At 39.7% G+C, this 23,604-nt stretch overlaps 2 protein-coding genes across 5 annotated transcripts in view; both read right to left on the bottom strand.

Annotated features, from left to right (window-relative positions):
• LOC148718592 (uncharacterized) overlaps window positions 1-9,735 on the bottom strand; it is a 40,045-nt gene extending 30,310 nt beyond the window's left edge. Inside the window, exons 1-4 of one of the 3 annotated variants that reach the window (XM_088740709.1) lie at window positions 9,582-9,709; window positions 8,291-8,419; window positions 3,016-3,270; window positions 977-2,607 (exon numbers count right to left, since the gene is read on the bottom strand). In XM_088740709.1, the coding sequence (XP_088596835.1) occupies window positions 1,315-2,607; window positions 3,016-3,255 (1,533 nt within the window). In that variant the 5' untranslated portion in view covers window positions 3,256-3,270; window positions 8,291-8,419; window positions 9,582-9,709 and the 3' untranslated portion in view covers window positions 977-1,314. Of the gene's footprint in view, window positions 1-976; window positions 2,608-3,015; window positions 3,271-8,290; window positions 8,420-9,581 lie in introns of those variants that run through there. The other 2 variants (XM_088740710.1, XM_088740711.1) reach the window with 2 other exon arrangements.
• Window positions 9,736-12,072: 2,337 nt separating this feature from the next.
• The window catches only part of LOC148718590 (uncharacterized), a 33,877-nt gene continuing 22,345 nt past the window's right edge, over window positions 12,073-23,604 (bottom strand). Inside the window, exons 2-4 of one of the 2 annotated variants that reach the window (XM_088740384.1) lie at window positions 16,803-17,056; window positions 14,685-16,008; window positions 12,073-12,169 (exon numbers count right to left, since the gene is read on the bottom strand). In XM_088740384.1, the coding sequence (XP_088596510.1) occupies window positions 14,725-16,008; window positions 16,803-17,045 (1,527 nt within the window). In that variant the 5' untranslated portion in view covers window positions 17,046-17,056 and the 3' untranslated portion in view covers window positions 12,073-12,169; window positions 14,685-14,724. Of the gene's footprint in view, window positions 12,170-13,544; window positions 16,009-16,802; window positions 17,057-23,604 lie in introns of those variants that run through there. The other variant, XM_088740383.1, reaches the window with a different exon arrangement.

Genomic DNA, 23,604 nt, shown 5'->3' with positions numbered 1-23,604 from the left:
GGATTACAAGTTAACCCTAGGTGAGTGCTAATCGGCCTTCGAACAACTAGGCCCAGAGTTTTAGCCCGGCGACACATCTGGCGATTTAAATTCGCGATTTTAATTCGATTTTAATTCGATTTTAATTCGCCGATATCTGATCGCGGCGACAGGCGAAAATCGCAATCACCCGGCACCAGGCACACCTGGCGATTTTCACCGATCGCTGCACTCGGCACATAAAATCGCTGGGTGCATCGCTAGCTCTAGCAGGGGCGAGGGTCAGGTAATTTTTATCGTGACACAAACAAAATCCTCTGCACCCCCTATCCCCCTAGGAGGTAAATAATGGCCGTTCTCCTGGTAGCGCGATAGGAAACAAATACAACCTGTGCCCACTGAGTAGGCACGGGGAATATGTAAATTCAAGCGAGCCTCATCTGTATCTTCAGAACTTTATAATGACGTTCTGTTTAGGAATTCTTATCCTCTTAGGTGAATTAGAGTGGATAAGTAGGCATTTCAAACCCCCCTGAATAGAGATCAGTTGGAATGACTGACTTTAATCTCTAATGAAGACATTGCAAGCCCTGAGTACACACAATTACTTCATTGTTGTGCCGTGGAACACAAACATTTCTTCGTTGTCAGTTTAAGGTCCTCATTGCACAAAAAGTTAGTTTGCTTTACGCGAAGACCTCTAGTTTATGTGACTCTTTGAAATTGGCAGTTGAACTGGAAATTAAACAACGAAGAACTAAAAGAAGGCTTTTTCCTATCACAATTGCTTTTTTCCTATCACAATTGCGCCTTTAATTATCCTATAATTTTAAAGGGCGCTATATAGGAAAATAAATTATTAAATTATTATTATTAATTCACAAACGCCTGGTAAATACCTTTGCCCACCTTTATCGTAAGCTTCAAGCCCGGAAGCAAAAACTCCAATATCATTTTTTTCTGGATGGTGTTACTAAAACCACAAACTCAAGACAGATCACAAAAAAGCTATTTCCCAAAGTTTAATTTATCGGTCCCCTGTATCAAACAGCTTCATTTTACTTAGCAACTTTGTCTGCAGATGCTTAAAACTCGTCTTATCTTGTAACAAAAGGGACGCTTAGATCTCTAAAGAGCCTTAAAAATTCCCACCTACACATAAAATGCAAAATAAAACCTTTTCCTACAGCACATTTGAGTTTAGAAACGAAGTATGAACCGTTTAAGTATATAGAGTTCATTCTTGTTTATAGAATATCAGTTCATCGTCTAACTGGTAAATATTTTTGATGGTACACAGTTTTCCTCTTTCTCTCTCTTTTGGTCACCATTGGATCATTTTGTCATGCTTAATGGTCTAGCCTTTAAAACTGAAGGAGGTCGGGAACTTGGGTAAGACCTCTTAAAATACTTCATTAACCAGCCAAAGAATGTTTGGTACTCTCTACCAAATTTAGCATTGGTCAGCTCACCGATGAGTTGCCCTGTTATATCGCCGAGCACCTCATTAATGAGGTCTTTAGAGTTAGTTTCGTCCACTTTGATAGAGGGGCCTGACACCTTTGCAACCTGGCCGGGTGGTGTGGGGCATTCCTCTTCAGGTTCATCGGACGTTTCAGTTTTCTCCAAACAGAGGCTCAACGTTTTGTCAAAGGAACGCTTTTGCAATCTTCTTCGTACGTCTTTGATTGCATTTCTTTCTTCGATGGATAAACCAGTGGACTGGCCAGGTGGTGTGGGGCCTTCCTCTTCAGCCTCATCGGACGCCTCAGTTTTCTCCAAACCGAGGCTCGACAATTTGTCAAAGGAAAACTCTGGCCATTTCTCTCTTAATACTTTAATTGCATCCCTTTCTTCGGTGGATAAACCACTGGACTGGCTAGTTGTTGTGAGGCACTCCCCTTCTTCGAGACAGAGGCTCGATATTTTGTCAAAAGAAAACTCTTGCCATTTTCCTCGCAATACTTTAATTGCATTCCTTTCTTCGGTAGATAAACCACTGAACTGAGGGCCAAGGTTCACAACATTGCCAACTTTCCTTCCTTTGTCTTCTTCGTTTCCCTCACCAAAGGTGGAAGAAAATGCAATACGATCGACATTTGCCATTAGGAAAGCAGCTTTTGCGTTCCTGTTGATACGTTTGAAAGCCGCGACCCAAAACGCTGTCAACCAGTCTTCTCTATCTGGCAGTCTTGGATCATCTAACTCCCCGGCTGGTGTAAATGGCACATTGGTCACTGTTATCTCAGGCACTCCGATAGCAACCAAATGTTTCTTTATCGCTTTCTTGAAAGCTAAAAAGCGGTCATTGAAGACGTTTACTTCAGGTCTGTCATCCTTCTTCTTGGTCGGCGATAGTGGGACTTCGTTCGCAAAGGTTAAAACCACCAGAGCATGGTCCCAAAGTTTCTCCCCTAAAGCTGCTGTAAGCTTCTTTATCGTTTCCAAGTCGTCGGTGCGGAATCGTTTACTGGTCATCTCAGTGCAAAACAGAAACAGGTCGAAATGGGTTACTTTCTCTTTGATTTTCCGCAGATATTCTTCATCATTGCCGGTTGCATCTGCTAGTCCTGGAGTGTCGTACACTGTGATGCTTACGCCGTTTTTTACAACCTTATAAGGAGTTACCTTATGGACATAAAGCAGGAAATTAATGCCCGGCGAGGTAAGCCCTGTCTCTCTAAGAGACCTTAGAAAATGGGTTTTCCTTATCCTTCTAGTAACTTTTTACCTAATACCAATTGTAGCATTCACTAAATCTTTCTTGATTTCAGGTACCAAATTAAAGGTGGTACTCTCCGGAGGGAAATGGGAACAGAGAGAGTTCTGGCCAAAATCAGTCTATCCTCCTTTTTTCTGCCCAATTCTTTCGCTTCAAATTACGTTCCTCTTCCCCTAGAGTTTAGACATATACTGCTGAGAAAGACGCAAAATATTTTTTTTTTCCCATTTACAAGTAATTCACAGTAACTCGCGGATGAAAAAAACTCAGGATATTCCAAAGGTGAATCAACTGTCAATATCAAAGTAGCTTACGTCATCAGTTTGTGGGTCAATGTCATATCCTTCTAACGCAAGGTTTTCTCCAATGAGTGCATTTGTCAAATGTGACTTGCCAACTCCGGTCTTACCACTCAGGAGGATATTAACAGACTGGCCACCGGAACTGACAAACTGATCGATCTGATACTCCAAGTTTTTTGCACCAAAGATAATCTGACTAACATCGGTTGCTGAAGCATCAGAGCTTTTTTCTGGGGTCCCTTCCTGTGCCATTCTTGATATCACAGTCTGAAATAAAATAATATTTATAAATGTAAAGAGGAGTAAAACAAACCACGTGTAAATTGGCCAAACCATGATGGATAAAAAGGTAGAAAGAAAAACGTAGTACTCAAAAGTCAAAATATTAATAGGTTGTTTGATTTTCTCAGCCAAAAGACTGTGCCAACGAAAGCAAAATTTCCAGAGGGCCACTGGCGTTAAGTTGGATTATCAAGGGAGTTTCAATCACGCGCACTTCATTCGTGTCACTGCCTTTAACGAATTGATTTGTTAAAATAATGGTGAATCATTACTTGAAAAGACGAAAGTTCAGCTTATTAAGCATAAACAAGAAATCATACTTAGGCTACTCAAAACTGTAGTTACCATTCCAGAAAACCTCTCACTTTCCGATTCAGAAAAATCCGTGCTTAGTAAGGGCTTAAATTTCGTCCCCATTTCTAAAACAACGGACGAATTCCCAATTAAACAAGACGTAGAAAAATTCCTTCGCCGCGTTCAATTAAAAGCCTTTTTTCACGACAAAGAGGATGATTCTAACACCTCGAACAAAGACACTTTTGAAACACTTTAGACTCGAAAGTCTAAATGGACTCCTCCGGAGGGTCAGTTCGCATCATTAGACTTTTCTATCAAAAAATGTCGCCACGATATCAACAAACTTAATTTCAATCGCATTACCAAATTTTCCAATCTCTTCTCTGAAGAGTGGTCGGCTCTAAAAAGCCTTAGAAAACGCAAAGACATAGTTATCAAAACGGCCGATAAGGGCGGCTCAGTCGTTGTTTGGCGCACCGACCTCTACCAAAAACAAGCCTTGCGGCAACTTTCTGACACCTCTTTTTATCAAAAGGTCGACAAAGACCTCACTGCCAACAATAACAACACCGTCAAGAATACGATCAACCAACTCATAACTAAACAAGAATTGCCGGCCACAGCAAAAAATCTCATCACTCCTAGAACTTCTTGCATTTACTTTTTACCTTTTATTCACAAACCTAACAACCCGGGTCGGCCCATTGTCTCGGCTTGCAGTTGCCATACCGAACTTATCTCCAGCTATCTAGACAAAATTATGGCTCCCATCGTCAAAACTTTACCATCATATATTAAAGACAGCCAAAACGCTCTTCAAATTTTTCGCGACTTTAATTTCCTTGGCCAAAAGAAACTTCTTTTCACCATGTATATTACGTCTCTTTACACTGTCATTCCTAGTGGCGAAGGTCTTCTGGCCCTTAAACAATTTTTTGATCAACGTACTGTTAAGGAACCTAAATCTGAAACACTTCTACGCTTAGCCGAACTAGTGCTCCGCACTCAATTGTTTTTCATTCGGGGACAACTTTTTCAAACAAACCAATGGTGTAGCCATGGGTACCAAAATGGGACCTAGCTATGCCAATCTTTTTGTAGGTTTTGTCGAACACCAATTTTCCAGCCAATACAACGGCTCCAAACCTGAACTATACGGTCGCTACATCGACGACTGTATCGGCGCCACCTCCAATACCAGAGAGGAGCTGACTCAATTCATAACCGCAGTCAATTCTTTTCACCCGGCTCTGAAATATACCTGGGAAATTTCTGACAATTCTTTATCCTTTTTAGACATCAAAGTTTCAATTGAAGGCAACGGTTTATGCACTAGTGTGTATTACAAACCTACAGACTCGCATAATTACTTTTTGTATTCGTCTTCGCGTCCATCTCAAGTTAAGAATTCCATTCCTTTTTCTCAGTTTCTAAGACTTCGTCGTTTATGTAGTGATGATACTGATTTCCACCACAAATCAGAGTCAATGAGCCAGTTTTTCGATAAACGTGGTTACCCTGATTCTGTCGTTCAAGCGGGTTACCACCGCGCCCAACTTATCGATCGACATTCAGCACTACAAACATCGCATAAGGAAGATTCCGACCGCATTCCATTCACTCTCACGTTTCACCCTCACAACTACTCAGTTAAATTCATCATTCTTAAAAACGTTAAACTACTTCAAAACGATCCAGAGACAAGCACTATCTTTTCGCAGCCTCCGCTCATTTCATTCAAACGCGACAAAAACATAGGCAATTTTTTGGTCAGAAGTTCTTTTCAGACTAATGACCAACCAAGCACTTTTAAATGCGCTCGTGCACGATGCAAAACGTGTCCTTTAATTCACAACACTGAGAAAATATCGCGACCCAAACGATCCATTAAGATCACCGATCACTTCACGTACACCTCTGCCAATGTAATCTATTGCATAACTTGCACTTATTGCAAAAGATTTACGTCGGCGAAAAAGGCAGAAGACTAGGTGACCGATTCCGAGAACACCTTCGCGACGTGGAGAGGAATGACAAAGACACATCGAAACCAGTCGCTAGACATTTTAATTTACCTAACCATTCTAAGCAACACATGGCAATCTGCGATCTTTCCTTACACTTAGGTAGCACGGAAAGCCGGAAAACTCTTGAACAAAAGCTCATCTTTCAAACCAGCAGTCTAAATCCCACAGGTATCAACGAATGCTTTTCATTCCACTAATTTATTCGTGTTTTTCTCGTTGCCATGTTCCCTCCAATCACGTAGCTCCTTTTTCTGCTTTTAAAAGCACACACAACCCACAATTCCTCTGTTCGCTCCGACGAAGGGCTAACGCTCGAAACGTAAGCTTTTATAATCGTAACGGTAGCCAATTTACCATTTCAACTTTGTTGATACATTCAAATTATTAGGCTACTCATATTCTGATAATCAAAATTTTCAAGTGGGATCAGCCAGTCGCTTGATTACTGGTTGAAGGTTGCAGGACTTGGCACAGAAAAGCAGAATGAAAGAAAATTTATGCCACCTTGAAAACGTTCGATAAATCTTTACTTTGCTTACGATTACTTAATCTCATCCACTTCGTGTGGTATTGAAGCCATACTTCATTAATCAGTTCAGGAATTCAAACTTTAAATCCGTATTTCATTTAGTTCAATCTAATAACATATTTGTTATTGATTAAATCCGTTTGTCAAAACTTAGAGTGCTCTGTCTTTTTGTTCTCCATTTATTTCACTTTAGGTTGCTCTTAGACTTTCTTTCAAATCATGCAAACGTAGGCTATTTCGTGACCATAAGACGCTGAGTTTTATTCAGGTATTTTGGTAATCCGTTGGCTTTTGTTGGTAACCTTATCTGTCAGACATATATCATATAAAGCTGTTAATGAGAAAACTGAAGCGAGGATTCTTGGAACTTTATTTCGTTTAAAGAGTGTTCTGAGTTTTTCTATCAAATTATGCAAACAAGCTATAGCTTTTGTGACCCTACAAGCCCAGCTTTGGTAAATATTTTGGCATTCGTTGGCTTTTGTTGGTAACCTTATCTGTCAGCTGGTTATCAAACAGTGCTGTTATCGAGAAAAGGACACGAGGATTCTTGGAACCTAAGTTCGCCGTAAGAGTGCTTAGTATTTCTTTCAAATAATACAAACAGGCTAATTTTGTGACCGTAAGACGCTGAGTTCTAGCCAAAATTTTTATAATCTGTTGGATTTTGTAGGTAAATTTGTATGTCAGTCGTTCACCAGTTTATCAAACAACGCTTTTATCGAGGAAAGGACGCGAGGATTCTTGGAACCTTAGTTCACTCTAAGAATGCTCATTTTTTTCTCTCAAATTATATTAAAAGGCTATTTTTGTGATCCCGAGACGCTGAATTTTGGTCGATATCTTTATAATTAAGTGAGATTTCACGTTCTGTTGGCTCGTTCGGCGTGGTAAGCAAGATAAACAAGCTACACAGCGTCGCGACTGTTATTCACGATCACAATGCCCTTGGGGCGTAAGCGATCCATTCTTTCCATAAAAGATGAACAGTCTATAATTTCGCGATTAGAGAAAGGAGAAAAAGGAGCCAATATGTTAGTTGAATATGGCATTAGTAAGCAGCAGATATCTGAGTATCAACAAGAACAAAGAAAAGATCATAAAGTTTGCCGACAACTTAATTAGAGAACAGCGAAGGACTGAAGCGTAAACCGCTATGGGGTTGCACATAATGAACAGCTCGACAAAGCTTTCTATGCCCCATTAATATTCGTGTTCTCGATTATCTGGACCCTCGATTATCCGGACTATTTCGTTTAGTCCCAATGAGTCCGGATAATCGAGGTTCGACTGTGCATCAGTCGTTAATCAGTATATCAAACATCGATGGTATCGAGAAAAGGACGCGAGCATTCTTGGAACCCTAATTCGCTCAAAGAGGGCTCTTGCTTTTTCATTAAATATTATACAAACAGGCTATTGTTGTGACCATGAGGCGCTGAATTTTGGTCAGCATTTTTTTAATCTGTTAGAGATTTTGTTGGTAACCTTGTGCGTCAGTTGTTAATCAGTTTATTAAACAACAGTGTTATTGAGAAAAGGACTTGGGGATTCTTGGAAAAAGAACAAAAATCTTAGGAAAGAGCACCATATAACCCCATACATTAATTATGCATTCCACTTCTTTGTCTTTCACGACAAAACTTTAAAAACAAAGTCTACTAGTCTGAATGCATAATTAATGTATGGGGTTATATGGTACTCTTACCAAATCTTGCGGCAATTTATCGAACGACGATTTGTCTGAAATATGTTTTGGAATAGGGTTTAAACTTTTCAAATCCTGTTAACTTCTTTTTCTTGATGTGCAAAAGTAGTTCGTGCTATCAATCATGGTAGTCCATACTCGCCTAGAAATAGTCTCGAGCTACTCCTTACATGGATCTCGCTGCGTTTTATTTATAACAATTAGCGATATATGGTTCGTAACGGCGACAACTATTGAAGTTTCGAACGGTATGTAAATCAGATCTCATCCCCGGACGAATCAAAAGATTCTACAAAATAAACGACGGCATGTGCTTATGAAACTCTCGTGACGCGCTGCATAGCATACCTTTGTAGAATTTCTCTTAACTAACAACGCTGAATGCCTGTGATGCATTGCAAGATAGCTATTAGCAAATTGTATAAGTAAATCTATTTAACCTACCTTGAAAGATAAGACGAATGCTCGTTTGTTCCTTTATTTGTAGGTTTCAGTCTTAAAGTCTTTCGCGAATTTGTCTGACAATCACACTGGTATCTCACACGGTCTCGGACAAAGGCAGTGTGAGTTACCCTAGCAATAAATTAGACAAAAGTGCATTGAAGTGCATAACAGGAGAAATTATGCACAGGCCTTGCATTTAACGCGGTCCGTAGTTATTGGTAACAGCCTTATCTGTTAGCCGGTTATCAAACAAGGCTGTTATCGAGAAAAGGACGCGATTGATTCTTGGAACCTTACTTCGCTCTAAGAGTAATAACAATACTAAAAGCTTTATTTAAACTGATAAAACCGATCAGTGAATTCAACATAAAAAAACGCTGGTATAAACCGGTGATCAGCTCATAAAAATACTATTAAAAATACAATTCGCCATCAATACAAGTTAAGATTTAATCAAAAATTAACAAAAAGTGTTTACAGCGATAAAAAATTTATACACTACATTTGTGTTGTACCTAAAATTTCTTTCGAATTAAAAAAACAGGCTATTATTGTGACCACAAGACATTTTGTAGGTTATGTTCTATGTCAGTTGTTAAGCAGTTGATCAAACAACGCTGATACCGAGAAATATGGTCAGGAGTATTCGTGGAACCTTAGTTCGCTTTAACAATGCTCTCAGTTTTCCCATGAAATTATACAAACAGGCTATTTTTGTGATCATAGGATGCTGAATTTATGTGAATATTTATTTTTTTCTATAGGATTTTTTTGGTAACCTTGTGCGTCAGTCGTTAATTAGTTTATAAAACAACAATGTTATCGAGAAAAGAACGGGAGGATTCTTAGAAAAAGAACAAACATCTTACGGCAATTTATATAACGACGATTTGTCTAAAACTGTTCAAATCCCGTCAAAAACTTCTTTCTATTGATGATCCCGCAAAACTAGTTCGTGCTCAGTCAATTTTCGACTGGAAACCGGATCGAACTCCTTCTAAAGTGGATCTCGCAGAGTACTTTAACAAGGTTACAATTGTAATCAGTGATATTTAGTTCGCAACGGCGACAAACAATGAAGTTTCGAACAAATGTTAACCAGATTTCATCGTCGGTCGTATCGAAAGATTCTACAGATCTGAATAAACTGGCGACAGCGCATGTGCTTGTAAAGCTCTCATAACGCACTGCATATCGTATCTCTGCGAAATTTCTCTTACAACCCTGGATGCTTGTGATGTACTCAAAGATATCTATCGGAAAATTGAACAAATAACTTTATTTAACCTACCTTGAAAGATAAGACAAATGCTCGTTTGTTCCTGTAATTGTAGGGTTCAGTCTCAAAGTCTTTCGTGTATTTGTCTAACAGTCCCACCCGTCATCTCTAATGGTCTCGGACGAAGGCAGTGTGAGTTACCTCAGCAATGAAAGAGATTAAACTACAAAGCATTTTAGTGCGTAACAGGAGAAACTAGTGCACAGACCCTGCACTGATTTAACGCGGTCAGCAGTTGACGAACGAGTGGGGAGGGGTTCCGGGGAGGCGTCACTGTACTGATTGAGTTTAGGCCTGGATTGAGTTTAACCCTTACACAGTCATTAAAACGCAGCTTTTATTTAGTTTATTCGTGTACCTTGAAATTCTGTGACTAAAAAAAAGAAAGTTTTCTCAGATCTAGTTTTGGAGACAAAAAGTTGCACTATGGTCACTGTAGGGATAGATACAAAATTGACGATTCTACAATCATAGTCTCAAAGGAATATTAATTTTCCATTACATCTTACCTCAAAAATTTTAATGTATCGGAACAGTTTTTTTTTCCTTATTGGTCACAATTTGAAAAGTTAAACTAATCAATAGTTAATAGTGCCTCCTTTTATATCTACCCTGTTTTTTTCAAAGCTAAAAAGGTTGCAGTTTTTCGTCTTATCAAGCGATCCTTATTACTAGCCTACGATAAGAATATATTGGAGCAAATCATCGAGATTTTCCAAAACAATTCATGTCGGAAAGTGTACTTGAAACAAAAAGTATTTTGCTTTGACCTTCTCGTCAAAGAAGACAGATGCATATGATGGCTGAATTTAAGGCTAATAAGTATATATTATTACCCAAAGTCTCTAGATGCACGACTCACAAAGTTCAAATTGGCTGTTTCCTGGGCGTTTATACTTCAGTAATTTCTCTTGAGGAATTTTATGATCCCACCAAAGAAATTTTGGTAGACGAACTCAAACGTAGAGTTGACGAAACACCCCATGAGACTTCCATCATCTTCTCCTACCAACTCGTACACGATGTGTTTGGAGGATTCCTCGTCCATTTCGATAGAGGAAACACATACAGCTTCATCTTCCTGAATAGTGCTCTTGTTACCAAACTCATCATATTTTCGTGGCTTCTGAATGCACCCCATCAACTGTTTCTCAAATGAGATATCTTGCATCTTTTTCCTTATTCCTCTTACTGCTTGCATTTCCTCGGGATCTGGACCCCGAGATCTTGCACTCCAGGGACTTTCTAGCTTGTTCTCGTTGGCAGGCGACAGATGTGAAAATGAGAAGCGGTCGACATTTGCAAGCAAAAATGGAGCCTTTGCATTTCTGTTGAGGCGTTTAAACACCGTAACCCACACTGCTGTCAGCCAGTTGTCCCTGTCTGGAAGTCGTGGCTCATACAAGACCCCAGCTGGCACCACTGGCACATTATCAACGGTGTCTTCACTCACGTCAAGCGCTTTCAAGACATCTTTCATCTTCTTCTTAAAATCCAGAAAGCGGTCTTTGAAAAATTGCTTCTCAGAGACCCCTTTTTCCTTCTTGGTTGATATTGGGCGAACTTCGTTGGCGAAAGTTAGAACCACCACGGCGTTTTTCCAAACCCGCCGCCCCAATATTTCCGTCAACTTTTTCATTGTCTCCAAGTCGTCGTTGCGGAATCTTATGGTATTCATTTCAATAAGGAACAAGAACACGTCAAACTCGATATCCTGCTGCTTTATTTTCCTCAGATACTCCTCGTCTTTACCTTTTCCATCTGCCAGCCCCGGGGTGTCGAAAATCGTAATGGTGACGTTGTTTATTTCAAACAGATATCCTGTTACCTAGAGAATATTAAAAGCAGACGCACCATTAAGAGATGTAGCAATGAACACAACTAGCCCAGCAATAGATCAAGTACCCTGAGAGCAGAAAATCACTAGCGCTGCGGCACCAGCGGCGAAATCTGCAAGTGAGGGACCTGGCCACTGACATCACCTTCTCAGACCGCTTTCACATTGTTCGCTGGCTCGAAACTTTGCCGCTCATTTCGCGGTGCCAATGAGATCATGCCCGCAGACTAGCGTTTAAATGGATAATATGCCAGATAATTCAAGAAATTGATACCAGCGCTTTTTACCGTTGGAAAAACCGTAAAATTTGTCGTCCTTACACTATTTGATATGTTTAGATCACTGTACTTTACTTGGAATATTTTTTCTCTTTGTTGCTGTCGCTTTTTCGACGGCAAACTTTATGATTTCTCTTTTAACAACGTTGGTTTTTGGATCTTATTCTGGTATAAGTTTATAACACTTTTTGATTCACTTACCTCATCTGTAATTGCATCCAAATTTTCCCCTTCCCTGGCTAGTTCTTTTCCGATGGGTGCATTAGTTAAGGCAGACTTTCCCACACCTGTCTTACCACTCAAAAGAATTTGAACACTTCGACCACCTGACTTAACAAATTGTTCTATTTGATATTCGAGATTTCCTTTCCCAAATATCACCTCACAGGCCTGCTTTGTTGGATTTTTGGATCCGCTTTCTACTTTCCCCTGAAGTTCTTTCTCTGCCATTGCTAGATTATGTCAATCTGTCTGATTGTGGAAGCCTGTTTAAAAAAAGATGATGTTTGAGCGAGACGATTTGACTGTCTACGAGGCGATTGGTCAAGACAAATAACACTTGTCTTTGTACTTTTGTCTCTCATTTTATCCTGCGGGGTAATACTATTAAACATCCGTGCATTTGCATATCAGTCATCATAAAATATTCATCTCAAAAAAATAGATAACAACTAACAAATATCATACAAAATTTTCAAAACATGAAATACCTTTTCAACTTTAGGCTATACTCCGTTGGAAAATATTTTCACAAATTTCTACTTTTTTTTTTTTTTGTTATTCGCATTGAAATTTCTAAAATCCTCATTTAGTTCAATGTCAGTTTTTTCTTTGCACTGTTCTTTATCGACATAAACGGAAACTTTTGTTTACCCGTAATGTAGAAAAGTAACGCTAAGTGACATGGAGTAGTGTTAAAGACAAAGTCTTGAAGTGGTAAGGCTGTGATCAAGTTCTGCTTTAAAAGTTAATTTATGTTTGAGGAAGAATGACGCCGTAGCCACCTTTTTCATTCAACCCCTCAGGTGACTCCAGCACTCAAGGAAACATAGGCTCGTAGTCTCAATCCCCAGAATGGCCGGAACTTTCTTTAGTTTTCCCTCGGAATATAAAATTGATTTACTTACCTCAAAAGTGAGTAAGCAAGTTCTTTACTTAATGAATTTGGTGTGTTCTGTTTTTTTTTTTCTTTTTTCTTACTAACAAACTTCTGTCATAGTTTTTGGAAAAAGTTGATCTAAGAGAGCTTTCATACTAAATTCCCAATGAGAATTTAGTGTTTTGTCAACGCAGTATCTCTTTATTCCCGTCACCTGTTTTCATACGGTAAATTACTCTTTCACGCAAACAAAAGCTGAAGTGGCCTTTGGGCTTGCAAGCTAGTCATTTCATGACAAGAAAAGATATGGCAATTTCTCGTTATCACTACTTGCGGTCACGGTCTTGTTCTAATGCCTTGATTATAGCGCGTTGTATAAGCAATCAATGTCTCTCTTGTGTTATGAGTGTAAATCAATGATGAGAAAAAACAACCAAGAGACCTGACAAATTCATGCCTCGATTTCAAGTTGTAATTGAGAAGCACCCCAACTCAAAGGTATACTGTTCTTGGACGAACTAATAACGACTTTTGCTTGAGAGCTAGAGTAGTGTTGCTAACTTTGAATTTTTAATGAATGACAGCGCGAAGTTATATCGCGTTCCTAGAAAATAAGATAACCTTACGATAGCACACATTGACCCGTGGTTCACACTGTTTGGTTTGTCGGTGCAGCCTTTTTTCACGAGGGATGGCGGAGTTTTCCAGTAATTTTAAATGGAATGAAGTCGTATGATAGGCCTTGAAGACATATGCACATCCTTAGCACACCTCATGAATTTATTTTCTGATTTAGAAAAAAACCTCCTTAGTAAAAGAGGTTTCTGGTTAAAATGTTTGGTAACACCTTTTCTATTTAGAAAAAGACCATACTACATTCTCTTCCGTTGTTATTGGTTGCATCTGTTTCTATCAAACACAAATAATTATCCTTTCAGATATAGGAACTTTCTAAAGTTAAACGATCAAAAATCTTTTGCTACGTTGAAATCGTTCTTAGTCTTACTATTTTATACACTGTAATTCATTCACACACTTGTGTAAGCGCTAAGTAATCTACCAGCAGATTTAAGCATTTATAATATTGGTCATTACGTTAGTAACGATAAAAGTAGGGGCGTAGCCAGCTCTTGGAATTAATTGTTTTAGGCCTGTACCCTTAGGAAATTAAATTTTTGTTTTCCAAGTCCAATTATGAAAGTCAAGAGGGGCGGAAGGGAGGACATTTTGGTGTTACATAGGTTTTGAAGAGATGAACACAGAGATAAATAAGAATGCAGGCGATGACCTTTTTAAACAATTAATTTCCCAAATACAGTACGCGTTTGTGAAAGAAATCCAATTATTCAGCGATTCAATTTCGATTAAGGGTGTCTTTACAAGGATAAATCGTGCCATGGCCAAGAAAACTGGGTCATCATCTGGCGTAAGAGTAAAATAAGTTTTGTGTATTTCAGACCATAAAGCGATGGAATGTTTGGTTGTAGTGTAAATCGTAAATCAACGGCAAGCAGATTTATATTTTAGTTAATACTTGTAAGATAAATCAGCCGACCAGAGGTTATTGGCTGTTTTTGCTGCTAAACTTTCCCAAGAAGTAAGTCAAGAACCAGGTCTCAACTTATGATGGGCACCTTTCTTCATCAATTTTTTTTTTTTTTTTTCATTTTTATCATGATTTCTGTCATATTTCGGATTATCCATCCACGAAGTAATTTTTTTTTATACTGAAGCAAGTTAATTCTACCAGCTCTAAGTTTTAAATGCTAAACTTGCTTTTGATTACATGTCAATCTGATCAGAGGAAGCAGTCGCAACGTTTCGAGTGCCAAAGTTTCGACGAAATCGGCAGTGACAACATTTCAAAAAGTTGAACATCTTTGCGAACGATCAATGCTCACCTCTTCTAATATTTTTACCATTTTTTACGTGCAAGTCCTCCTACATTTCAGTTTTTCGGTTTTGCTCTCCACGGAGAAGACGTTTTATTAACTCTATGGTCTTCCTAAACAATCTCACGTAAATTTTTACCATACTGGACTGACTACCTCTCGCTCCAGCGTTGTTGCCAGGTTTATGGTTGTGTAAAGCTTCTTTTGCTATTTCTGTAAACAGGTCTTGTAAACAGGACTCATCCATTGGGAGATGCACTGGATTTCTTACAGCTTCATCGTAACACGGAGGAAGGGAATATGCCTTTTCGTAATAGTGGGGGCTTTTTGTTTGTCTTTCTGTTTCCAGCTTGGTGGTAGATGTCCGACCAGACTGTCCCAGATTGTTATCGTCAATATCGTAACCGAAACTACTTGCACATTTGCCGTAGCTATTTTGTAGATATTTTTCTCCAAAACTTTTTTCATCTCTAGGCTCTTGGACGTTCCTTTTTCGCATCCGTGCTTGAAATCGTTCTTCGACTTCATTTAAAACTAACGCCGATTCTCTTCGAAGAATCGATTCGCTATCATGGTCGTCGTCAACCGAAGTATCACTGTTGCTTATGGTCGTAGGTGACATTTGTTTTGCTTTTATTCTTCCAAGCATTTTTCGATAACGTATTCCATTGCGCCTTGATAATACTGGCGAACCCTTTCCCAGGCTGCCTTGAACGGAAAACGTTTCCTCTTTAGAGCATTCTCTTCCACCCTGGTGTGTTTCCGATGTAAGATCTGATAAATCTCCTCCAAAGGAAATTGTCATGCGATCGATGTTTGCAGTTAGCAAAGCAGGTTTTGCACTTCCCTTGCTACGTTTGAATGCCTCAATCCAAAATGCTGTCAACCAGTTTTCTCTGTCAGGGAGTGTTGGCCTCATACATTCTCCAGCTGGTAAGAACGATAAATTATCCAGGGTATTCTCGTGAACTTCTTCCTTACTGAGCATTTCGCAGATCTTATCCTGAAAAAGAAGTATTCGTTTTTGGAAGAAATCTTTCTCGGTGACACCGTCCTTTGACGGTTGAACATTGTTGGCAAAGGTCAACACCACCAGAGCGTGATCCCATAAACTTCTACCAAACGTCCTTGTGAGCTTCCTGATTGTCGAAACGTCGTCGTCACGAAATCTGGTAGAGGTCATGTCGAAGCAGAAGAGGAAAAGATCAACAGCTTTGACTTTTTTCTTGATTTGCTTCAGGTATTTTTCATCGTTACCTGTACCATCTGCCAATCCTGGAGTATCGAAGACAGTCATCTTCACACCATTCTTTACAAAATCATATCGTGTCACCTGGAAACAAAAATCAAATTCTCTTACAGCAAAGGACGAGTTTGATTTTATTAATTATTGCATAGTTGAATTTAGCACCAACCCCATCGTTTCATTGCATACTGGAATGTTGGCGTTTTTGAAGGGACGAAAACGCTTATACAAAGATGACAAGGCCACAGTGGTGAGGGGAAACTGATACTCCTACCGCTGACGCCTTCAGGCTCCTATTTCAGTATTTAAGGGTCTCTCTCCACACCTCCCCCCCCCCCTCCCAACCTGACATTACGATGTGTCCCAATTTTGCCTTACATCCTGCAGTGTTTGTTTCTCTATTGCACAATTGACATCGTGCGTTATTCACCTTATCTTTAATTTTGTTCAACCCATGCCATCATGGATTGCATAAGTTCCACGTGACCGTGTCTGACATAGCAGGTTCTGGAGACACATGCATGAATTTTATTTCCATCAAAAGGGAAAAGCTGAATTAAAATTTTGAAATTTTTCATTAAGAAAGATCGAGGTCTAGCTGATGGATGAACTGGTTTGAGCAATTAGAATTTCTAGTAAGAGTCACATACCCATAGAGACACCATAGGCCATAGTCATTTGGAGCAAGCATGCAATGATAATCTTTGAGGAAGTTGAGACAAGAGTAAACCATATATAGGGATCAGAGATGGTTTAGGATTAAATACACAATAAGATTGTGAATGGCCAAATCTAAAAAAAAATTAAAAATTGCGCGTTGTGTTCCGTTCAGCTTAGCTATGCGTTAAGGTATGCTGATAGCCGGCGAGAAAATGACTTACATCATCGGTTTGTGGGTCAAGTTCCTCTCCTTCTTCTGCAAGCTCCTCTCCGATTAGCGCATTTGTCAGGTGAGATTTTCCAAGGCCTGTCTTGCCACCCAAAAGGAAAGTTATCTCACGGCTGCCAGATGAAATGAATTGACAAAGGTGACGCTCAAAGTCAGCAGCCGAGGAGCAGATGAAATCACTCAGCTGAGCTACTGTGGTATCCATAGATTTATTGCCTGCTCCTTTCTCTGCCATTTATGGGGCTTCTGCTCAAAAGTTTGTAGAAGATATAGAAACAACAATTATTCTACTTCATATCTTTGTTCTGGTCAATTATCAAAGCTGTAGACTTGAATGAGAAAATCTGTCACACAAACATGAACAATGGCTAGTGTTTATTCTATGGACTGGACTTAGTATCTAGGGAGACTTTACCGAACTTGTGCGCGCGCGACTCGCGTGCGCGTGCTTTGAGATTATGTAAGTTAAATGTCGTCAGCAAATCACGCGGACTTTTTTTCGACGTGTTCAAGTTTTTTTTTGAGGAGCTGAAAGTTTTGAGTTTTCAGGAGTGGCAATTTGTTTGGCGGTCGTTGGTATTTACCGTGTTTACCGTTTATCGTGTAACGAATAAACATGTTTGTTTAATTTCTGTTTCGCTTCGGAAAACAAACGATCCATTAAGATCACCGATCACTTCACGTGCACCTCTGCCAATATAATCTATTGCATAACTTGCACTCATTGCAAAAGATTTACGTCGGCGAAACAGGCAGAAGACTAGGTGACCGATTCCGAGAACACCTTCGCGACGTGGAGAGGAATGACAAAGACACATCGAAACCAGTCGCTAGACATTTTAATTTACCTAACCATTCTAAGCAACACATGGCAATCTGCGGTCTTTCCTTACACTTAGGTAGCACGGAAAGCCGGAAAACTCTTGAACAAAAGCTCATCTTTCAAACAAGCAGTCTAAATCCCACAGGTATCAACGAATGCTTTTCATTCCACTAATTTATTCGTGTTTTTCTCGTTGCCATGTTCCCTCCAATCACGTAGCTCCTTTTTCTGCCTTTGAAAGCATACACAACCCACAACTCCTCTATTCGCTCCGACGAAGGGCTAACGCTCGAAACGTAAGCTTTTATAATCGTAAAGGTAGCCAATTTACCATTTCAACTTTGTTGATACATTCAAATTATTAGGCTGCTCATATTCTGATAATCAATATTTTCAAGTGGGATCAGCCAGTCGCTTGATTACTGGTTGAAGGTTGCAGGACGTGGCACGGAAAAGCAGAATGAAAGAAAATGTATGCCACCTTGAAAACGTTCGATAAATCTTTACTTTGCTTACGATTACTTAATCTCATCCACTTCGTGTGGTATTGAAGCCATACTTCATTAATCAGTTCAGGAATTTAAACTTTAAATCCGTATTTCATTTAGTTCAATCTAATAACATATTTGTTATTGATTAAATCCGGTTGTCAAAACTTAGAGTGCTCTGTCTTTTTGTTCTCCATTTATTTCACTTTAGGTTGCTCTTAGACTTTCTTTCAAATCATGCAAACGTGGGTGTAGTGTATTACCCATTAGCGCATGCGTGCGAGAGTTGCTGTTAGAACACGTTGTCCAATCATTAAACTGTTAAGTTAATGTGCGTTGGTTTAAGGTGGCTCAATAGGATTTTTTGGCCGGGCGAAGAATGGGTACGAAAATGGCGCGAGCTTTTAACTGGCATCAAATATGTAAACAAACATGGCGGCTTCACGCGAGTGCGCAATTTTTGTCACATAATCGCGAAGTTTACTTGACGAGAGTGAAACGGCATCGCTACTTTTCAGTAATGAGCACAATATTGACAGTGAAAGACCAGAAGTTTACACAACGCCTACACAACATCCGTAATGGGTCAGGTCGATTTCGGAAAGTGGAAGCGATCGAAACCAGAAAAGAAACAAAAATAAAAAGGTTACACGGAGGGTTCAAAACGCGGAATGCCAAAAGGAAGCTCCAGTATGATAACATATCCAAGGAAGACGAACCCCCAGCAAAACGAATGACACGGGCACGCGAGGTCAGCACATTTTTCTTTATTCGGGAGTCTTAATTTTTGGTAAGATTTTCCTGTCAAGCTTGTCCTAATTATCGGCCTACCTGTTCTGTTGACTCTAACCCTGATTCCCATCAGCAGAATAAAGCTAAGAGGAAGGCGAACCTGCCACAAGGATCCAGACTGGTGGATTTAGAAACCCTTACAGATGGTCTGAAGGAATGCTTATTTCGTCATTACGGTAAATTCTCTCTATTTTTAACTACACTATAGCATATTTTACCCCATTATCGTATAAAAGAACATAACAAATATTGTGGATGGAGTCTTTTTTCCCTGTTAGTTTACAGTGTATTTTACAATATTTCTAGGCCCTTTGTCTCTTGGCAATGTTATTGAAGAACAGCAGAGTGGCTTGGCAAGCACGTTTACCGTTATATGCAGCCAATGCAATGCGGAAAACACCATTAAAACATCAAAAGAGCACAGATCTGGTGCACGCGGTCCACTGACCTTTGATGTGAACACGAGAGCTGCCCTTGGCTGTTTACACACAGGAGTGGGCAACACCCATTTAAACAATTTACTTTCAATCCTCAATGTGCCTACACTGAACACATCAACTTTTAAAAATCAGGAAAGGGAAGCTGGAAAGGCAATGGAGCTAGTAGCAAAAAATAGTTGCCAGCAATTCCTAAACCTTGAACGAGAGAAGGCAATTGAAAATGGTAACAAGCCTGACCAGAACAATTTGGTACCTATTGCCTGTTCTTACGACATAGGGTGGCAGAAACGGGGGCGAGGTTTCAACTCTAAGACCGGACATGCTGCAGTCATGGGCCTTTCAACTGGTAAGGTCCTTGACTACACAACAAAAAATAAAATGTGCCGCTCCTGTGATGAAGCTAAGAAGGCAGGAAAACAACCAAATGACCACGACTGCAGAAAAAATCATTCAGGCTCTTCAAAGTCAATGGAGCCTTTAGCTGCAGTTGAACTTTTTAATAAGGTAACTAAATCAAATGTCAAATTTTCAATTTACACTGGGGATGATGATTCAATGACTGAATCTCCCCTAAAGCAAAAGGTACCCTATGGTGTGGAAAAATGGAGTGATACAGTTCACATAAAAAGATCCCTTACAACACGCCTATACAACTTGAGCCAACGAAGTAAGTTCCCCAACAGTTCAGTGTTGTCACAGAAAGTCATAAATTACCTTGTCAAATCCTTTACATACTGTATTGCACAAAATAAGGGGGATACTACAAACATGAAATCTGCAATCCAAAGCATTGTGCCTCATGCATTTGGTGACCATACTGGTTGTAGAGAAACATGGTGTCGATACAAGAAAGACCCTTCTCATTATTGTCACAGAGATCTTCCCTATGGCAAAGACCTCCAAGGAGATAGCCTTCAATCAGCCCTGAAATCTCTCTTTGATGAATATAGCACAGACATTGTTATAAACAAACTTGCACCTGCAGCAAATTCTCAACGTAACGAGTCTATGAACAGTGTGGTGGGCTCGAAGAACCCCAAAATTCGCTTTTACGGGGGAAGTGAAAGATATGATTATCGAGTGTCCTGCAGTGTCTCTCAAGTAAATTTAGGTTACAGGTACATTCCTCAAACTCCAGCGTCACTTAACATAGAGCCAGGTCTTTTATGTGTAGACCATAATACGAAAATGGACATGAAAAGTTCGAAGGACAAACGGAGGAAATCAACAGTTGTATTCAAGCGACGTCGATCACAATTACAAACACCAGATTTCAGAAACCTCGAAAAACGAGGGCAAAGAAGGTACCATGTATGAAAGTGGCATTGGCCTGAGCCTAAACTCTTCTGCGACAACATTGGAGTTGAACAATTCTGAACTTTCAATCACTGATCTTTATGATATAACCGCTGCTGTCACGAAACAACAAGAACAGTACGAAAATGCAATTCCGAAATACACTTCGAGACCCACAGCTCAAAAGGAAAAATTTGATGACAGTAAATTTTATCACTTTGTTTTATTTGACATCCAGACAAATTCAACGGGAAAATCAGCAGAAGTATGTCAGCTCACTGCCGTGGATAGGTCAGGTAAACAATTCTCATGCTATATTCTACCAACCAGAGACAGATCCTCACGCGTCAAAGGTCAACAAACTTACAGTTAAAACTGTCCATGGAATCCGCCGACTTTTCAAAGATAATCGAGTAGTAGAAGCCTTTGAGTTATCGCAAGTACTTAGCAGTTCTTAACTTTTTTGAGGGCCAGCATAGATTCAGCTTCAACACGATCCACAAAGCCTGTTTGCACAATCTTGGCTGGACACAACGCCGCCACATTTGATATTCCAATACTTCTTCGAAACGGTGGCGAAAATTTTATCGCGGAGCTCAGTTCCATCAGTTCCATCCGGTTTGCAGACACTCTGACACTGATGAAATCACTCATCAAAAGCAAGCACTCTTCCATCCAAAACGCAGAAGGTAAATTTCCAAAGCCTGGGCAGAGTTCTGTTTACGAACATTTATTTCAAACCACCTTTGATGCCCACGACGCCCTAGAGGACGTGATCGCTCTTCGAAGAATCTTGCTTTCGTCTAGGTTGGCTTTGTCTGATGAAATGCTGGTGAGCAGAAGTTCTGTAATCTCTGTTAAGGACGCCGCCGAAGACCTGAAATAGAGAGCTTAAGCACCAGACGTTCTTGACAACACGAACGGAAGAGAAGCCGCGTAAGACTGGATCGAGGCCTTCGTTCTTGGCGCGAAATAGGAAGGTTAAGCAGTCGATGTTTTTCAGACACGGACTTCTACCCGAGTTAACATGTCTTTGCTAAAAGATGCTAGAGTTATGACCTTAATGGGCAAGGGAATAAGTTTCTTTACCCCACTCTCTTGACCGAATGAATAATTCGTCTTTCATATTTATTAGGCGACTTGAAAATTTACCACTTCATAGTTGTGTAAACAATGCGAACAAACGAGCATGAAGTTTTCAGTGCATGATCTGGATGCCTAGAGGACCATTTCTCTTTTTCTAAATTCGTTAACCACAGCGAGATTTGTTATTCTTATGTTTATAGTCGGTTGCTCAAAACCTAGCATAGATGCATACGATATACAATGTGCAGTTACAAAATACAACCGATGCAGAAAGACAATCATCTATCTCATTTTGCACTTTGTTATTGTATCTAAATGTCGTTTAAGTGTCTTAATTCTAAATCATCGCTCAAAGTAATTTGTGATAAGCTTAAACCCGGTTTAAAAAAATCTTAGTTCTGCATTTGATGATTCAAATGGACATGAAATCAAATGACTTAACTCATTCAGACTTGGCGAGAAAATTGTCTGCCATTGTCGAATCCCGTTTAATCTATCGATTACGCAAAAACCACTTTACGCGCTACGAAAACGTTTTTTAATCACTTAATGAAAAGCAGAAGAGCTTTTATGGTTTTGAGTCAATAATTTATCTCCTATAAACAAGATAACAGCATATTTTTGTGGCGTCCTACCTTCAACCTGAAAAGTGGCGTTCTGGCGTCTGCGACGTGACCACGCGAACGTCATGACATGCGCAGTATGTACATAGGTCCTCTAATGACTTCCGGTAGGCGTTCGTGACCTCAAGAACGTCTGGTGCTTAAGCTCTCTATTATCTTGACAACCGTCATCAGAGACTCCTGTCTTTTCAAGGAAAGCTGTACAACCCAGGTCATGCGGATAGCCCAATAAAGCAAAGCATTGCCGAAAAATTGCTTGCAGTGGCCTAAGATATGAGGATTTAAATATTTTGTACCAAGGATTTGGACGGAAAGATCTTGTGTGTATTTTGACGAGACCGCCATCGTCCAGTCGCTCATCGCTTCCAAGGGTCACAAACACGACGAGAATAGTCTCCGCAATTTTGAAACACTTCGAAGAGATTTCCAAGGATTCTGCGGCATAGTGAATTAAGATATGTTCTCAACTGACTTTCAGGTCAAAAGCAGTTTGTACAAAAACGTCAAAGATAATGACCGCCCGTGTTTACACATTCGTCCTCGACAAAACCGCGTGGTTTGAAATTTCGCGCATGCTCAAATAGCGATCTTGGCGAGTTCCTATTCTGATGACGTGATTGACTTTGAGGTGAGAAAATAGAAAGTTCCCCCTCAGATTTCTCGTATTTCCTTCGGTGAAATTCCTTGAAATTTGGCAGAGATGTTATACCCTTTTAACTTTCCTTGCTGTGAATTTATCAGAAAAATTTGTAAGACAAGTTTTTCGCTCAGCCAAAAAACAACAAAAATGTTAAAAGCGAAAAAACTACCTTGACAACCCCTATTTCTTTCGATTTTAAAAGTTTCGTCTTGTCAGACTCTACCAGGTCGGAGAATAATAGAAAATTTTACCGAAGGAAATTGAAGAAAATTGAAATCAAAGTCAAACAGACGTCAAAAAATGGTGATATTTGAGTAGTTTTAATTTGGGACTAAAAGCCTTGACTTCAGAGGTGACTGTTGTACAGCAAATTTAGGCCCTTGTTTTTTATGTTTCAGTAGCTTTGATTTGAAAAATAGCAAAAACAACGAGAATATGAACTTTCGATTGATGTCACTGGCGCGCCCTTCGTGATCTTGCATAACCCTATTGAGCCACCTTAATCCGAGTGTTATTGGTTAGATCCGAACCATCCGGGCGGGATACTACAACTGGCGACGAGGAAGACCACTGATTGAATGATCTATATTGTAGTTTGAGAATGGC

This window comes from Stylophora pistillata, chromosome 12 (genome assembly GCF_964205215.1).
Source record: "Stylophora pistillata chromosome 12, jaStyPist1.2, whole genome shotgun sequence".
In the NCBI taxonomy this organism is placed as follows: domain Eukaryota; kingdom Metazoa; phylum Cnidaria; class Anthozoa; order Scleractinia; family Pocilloporidae; genus Stylophora; species Stylophora pistillata.
This window is presented reverse-complemented; position numbering and strand designations above follow the sequence as displayed.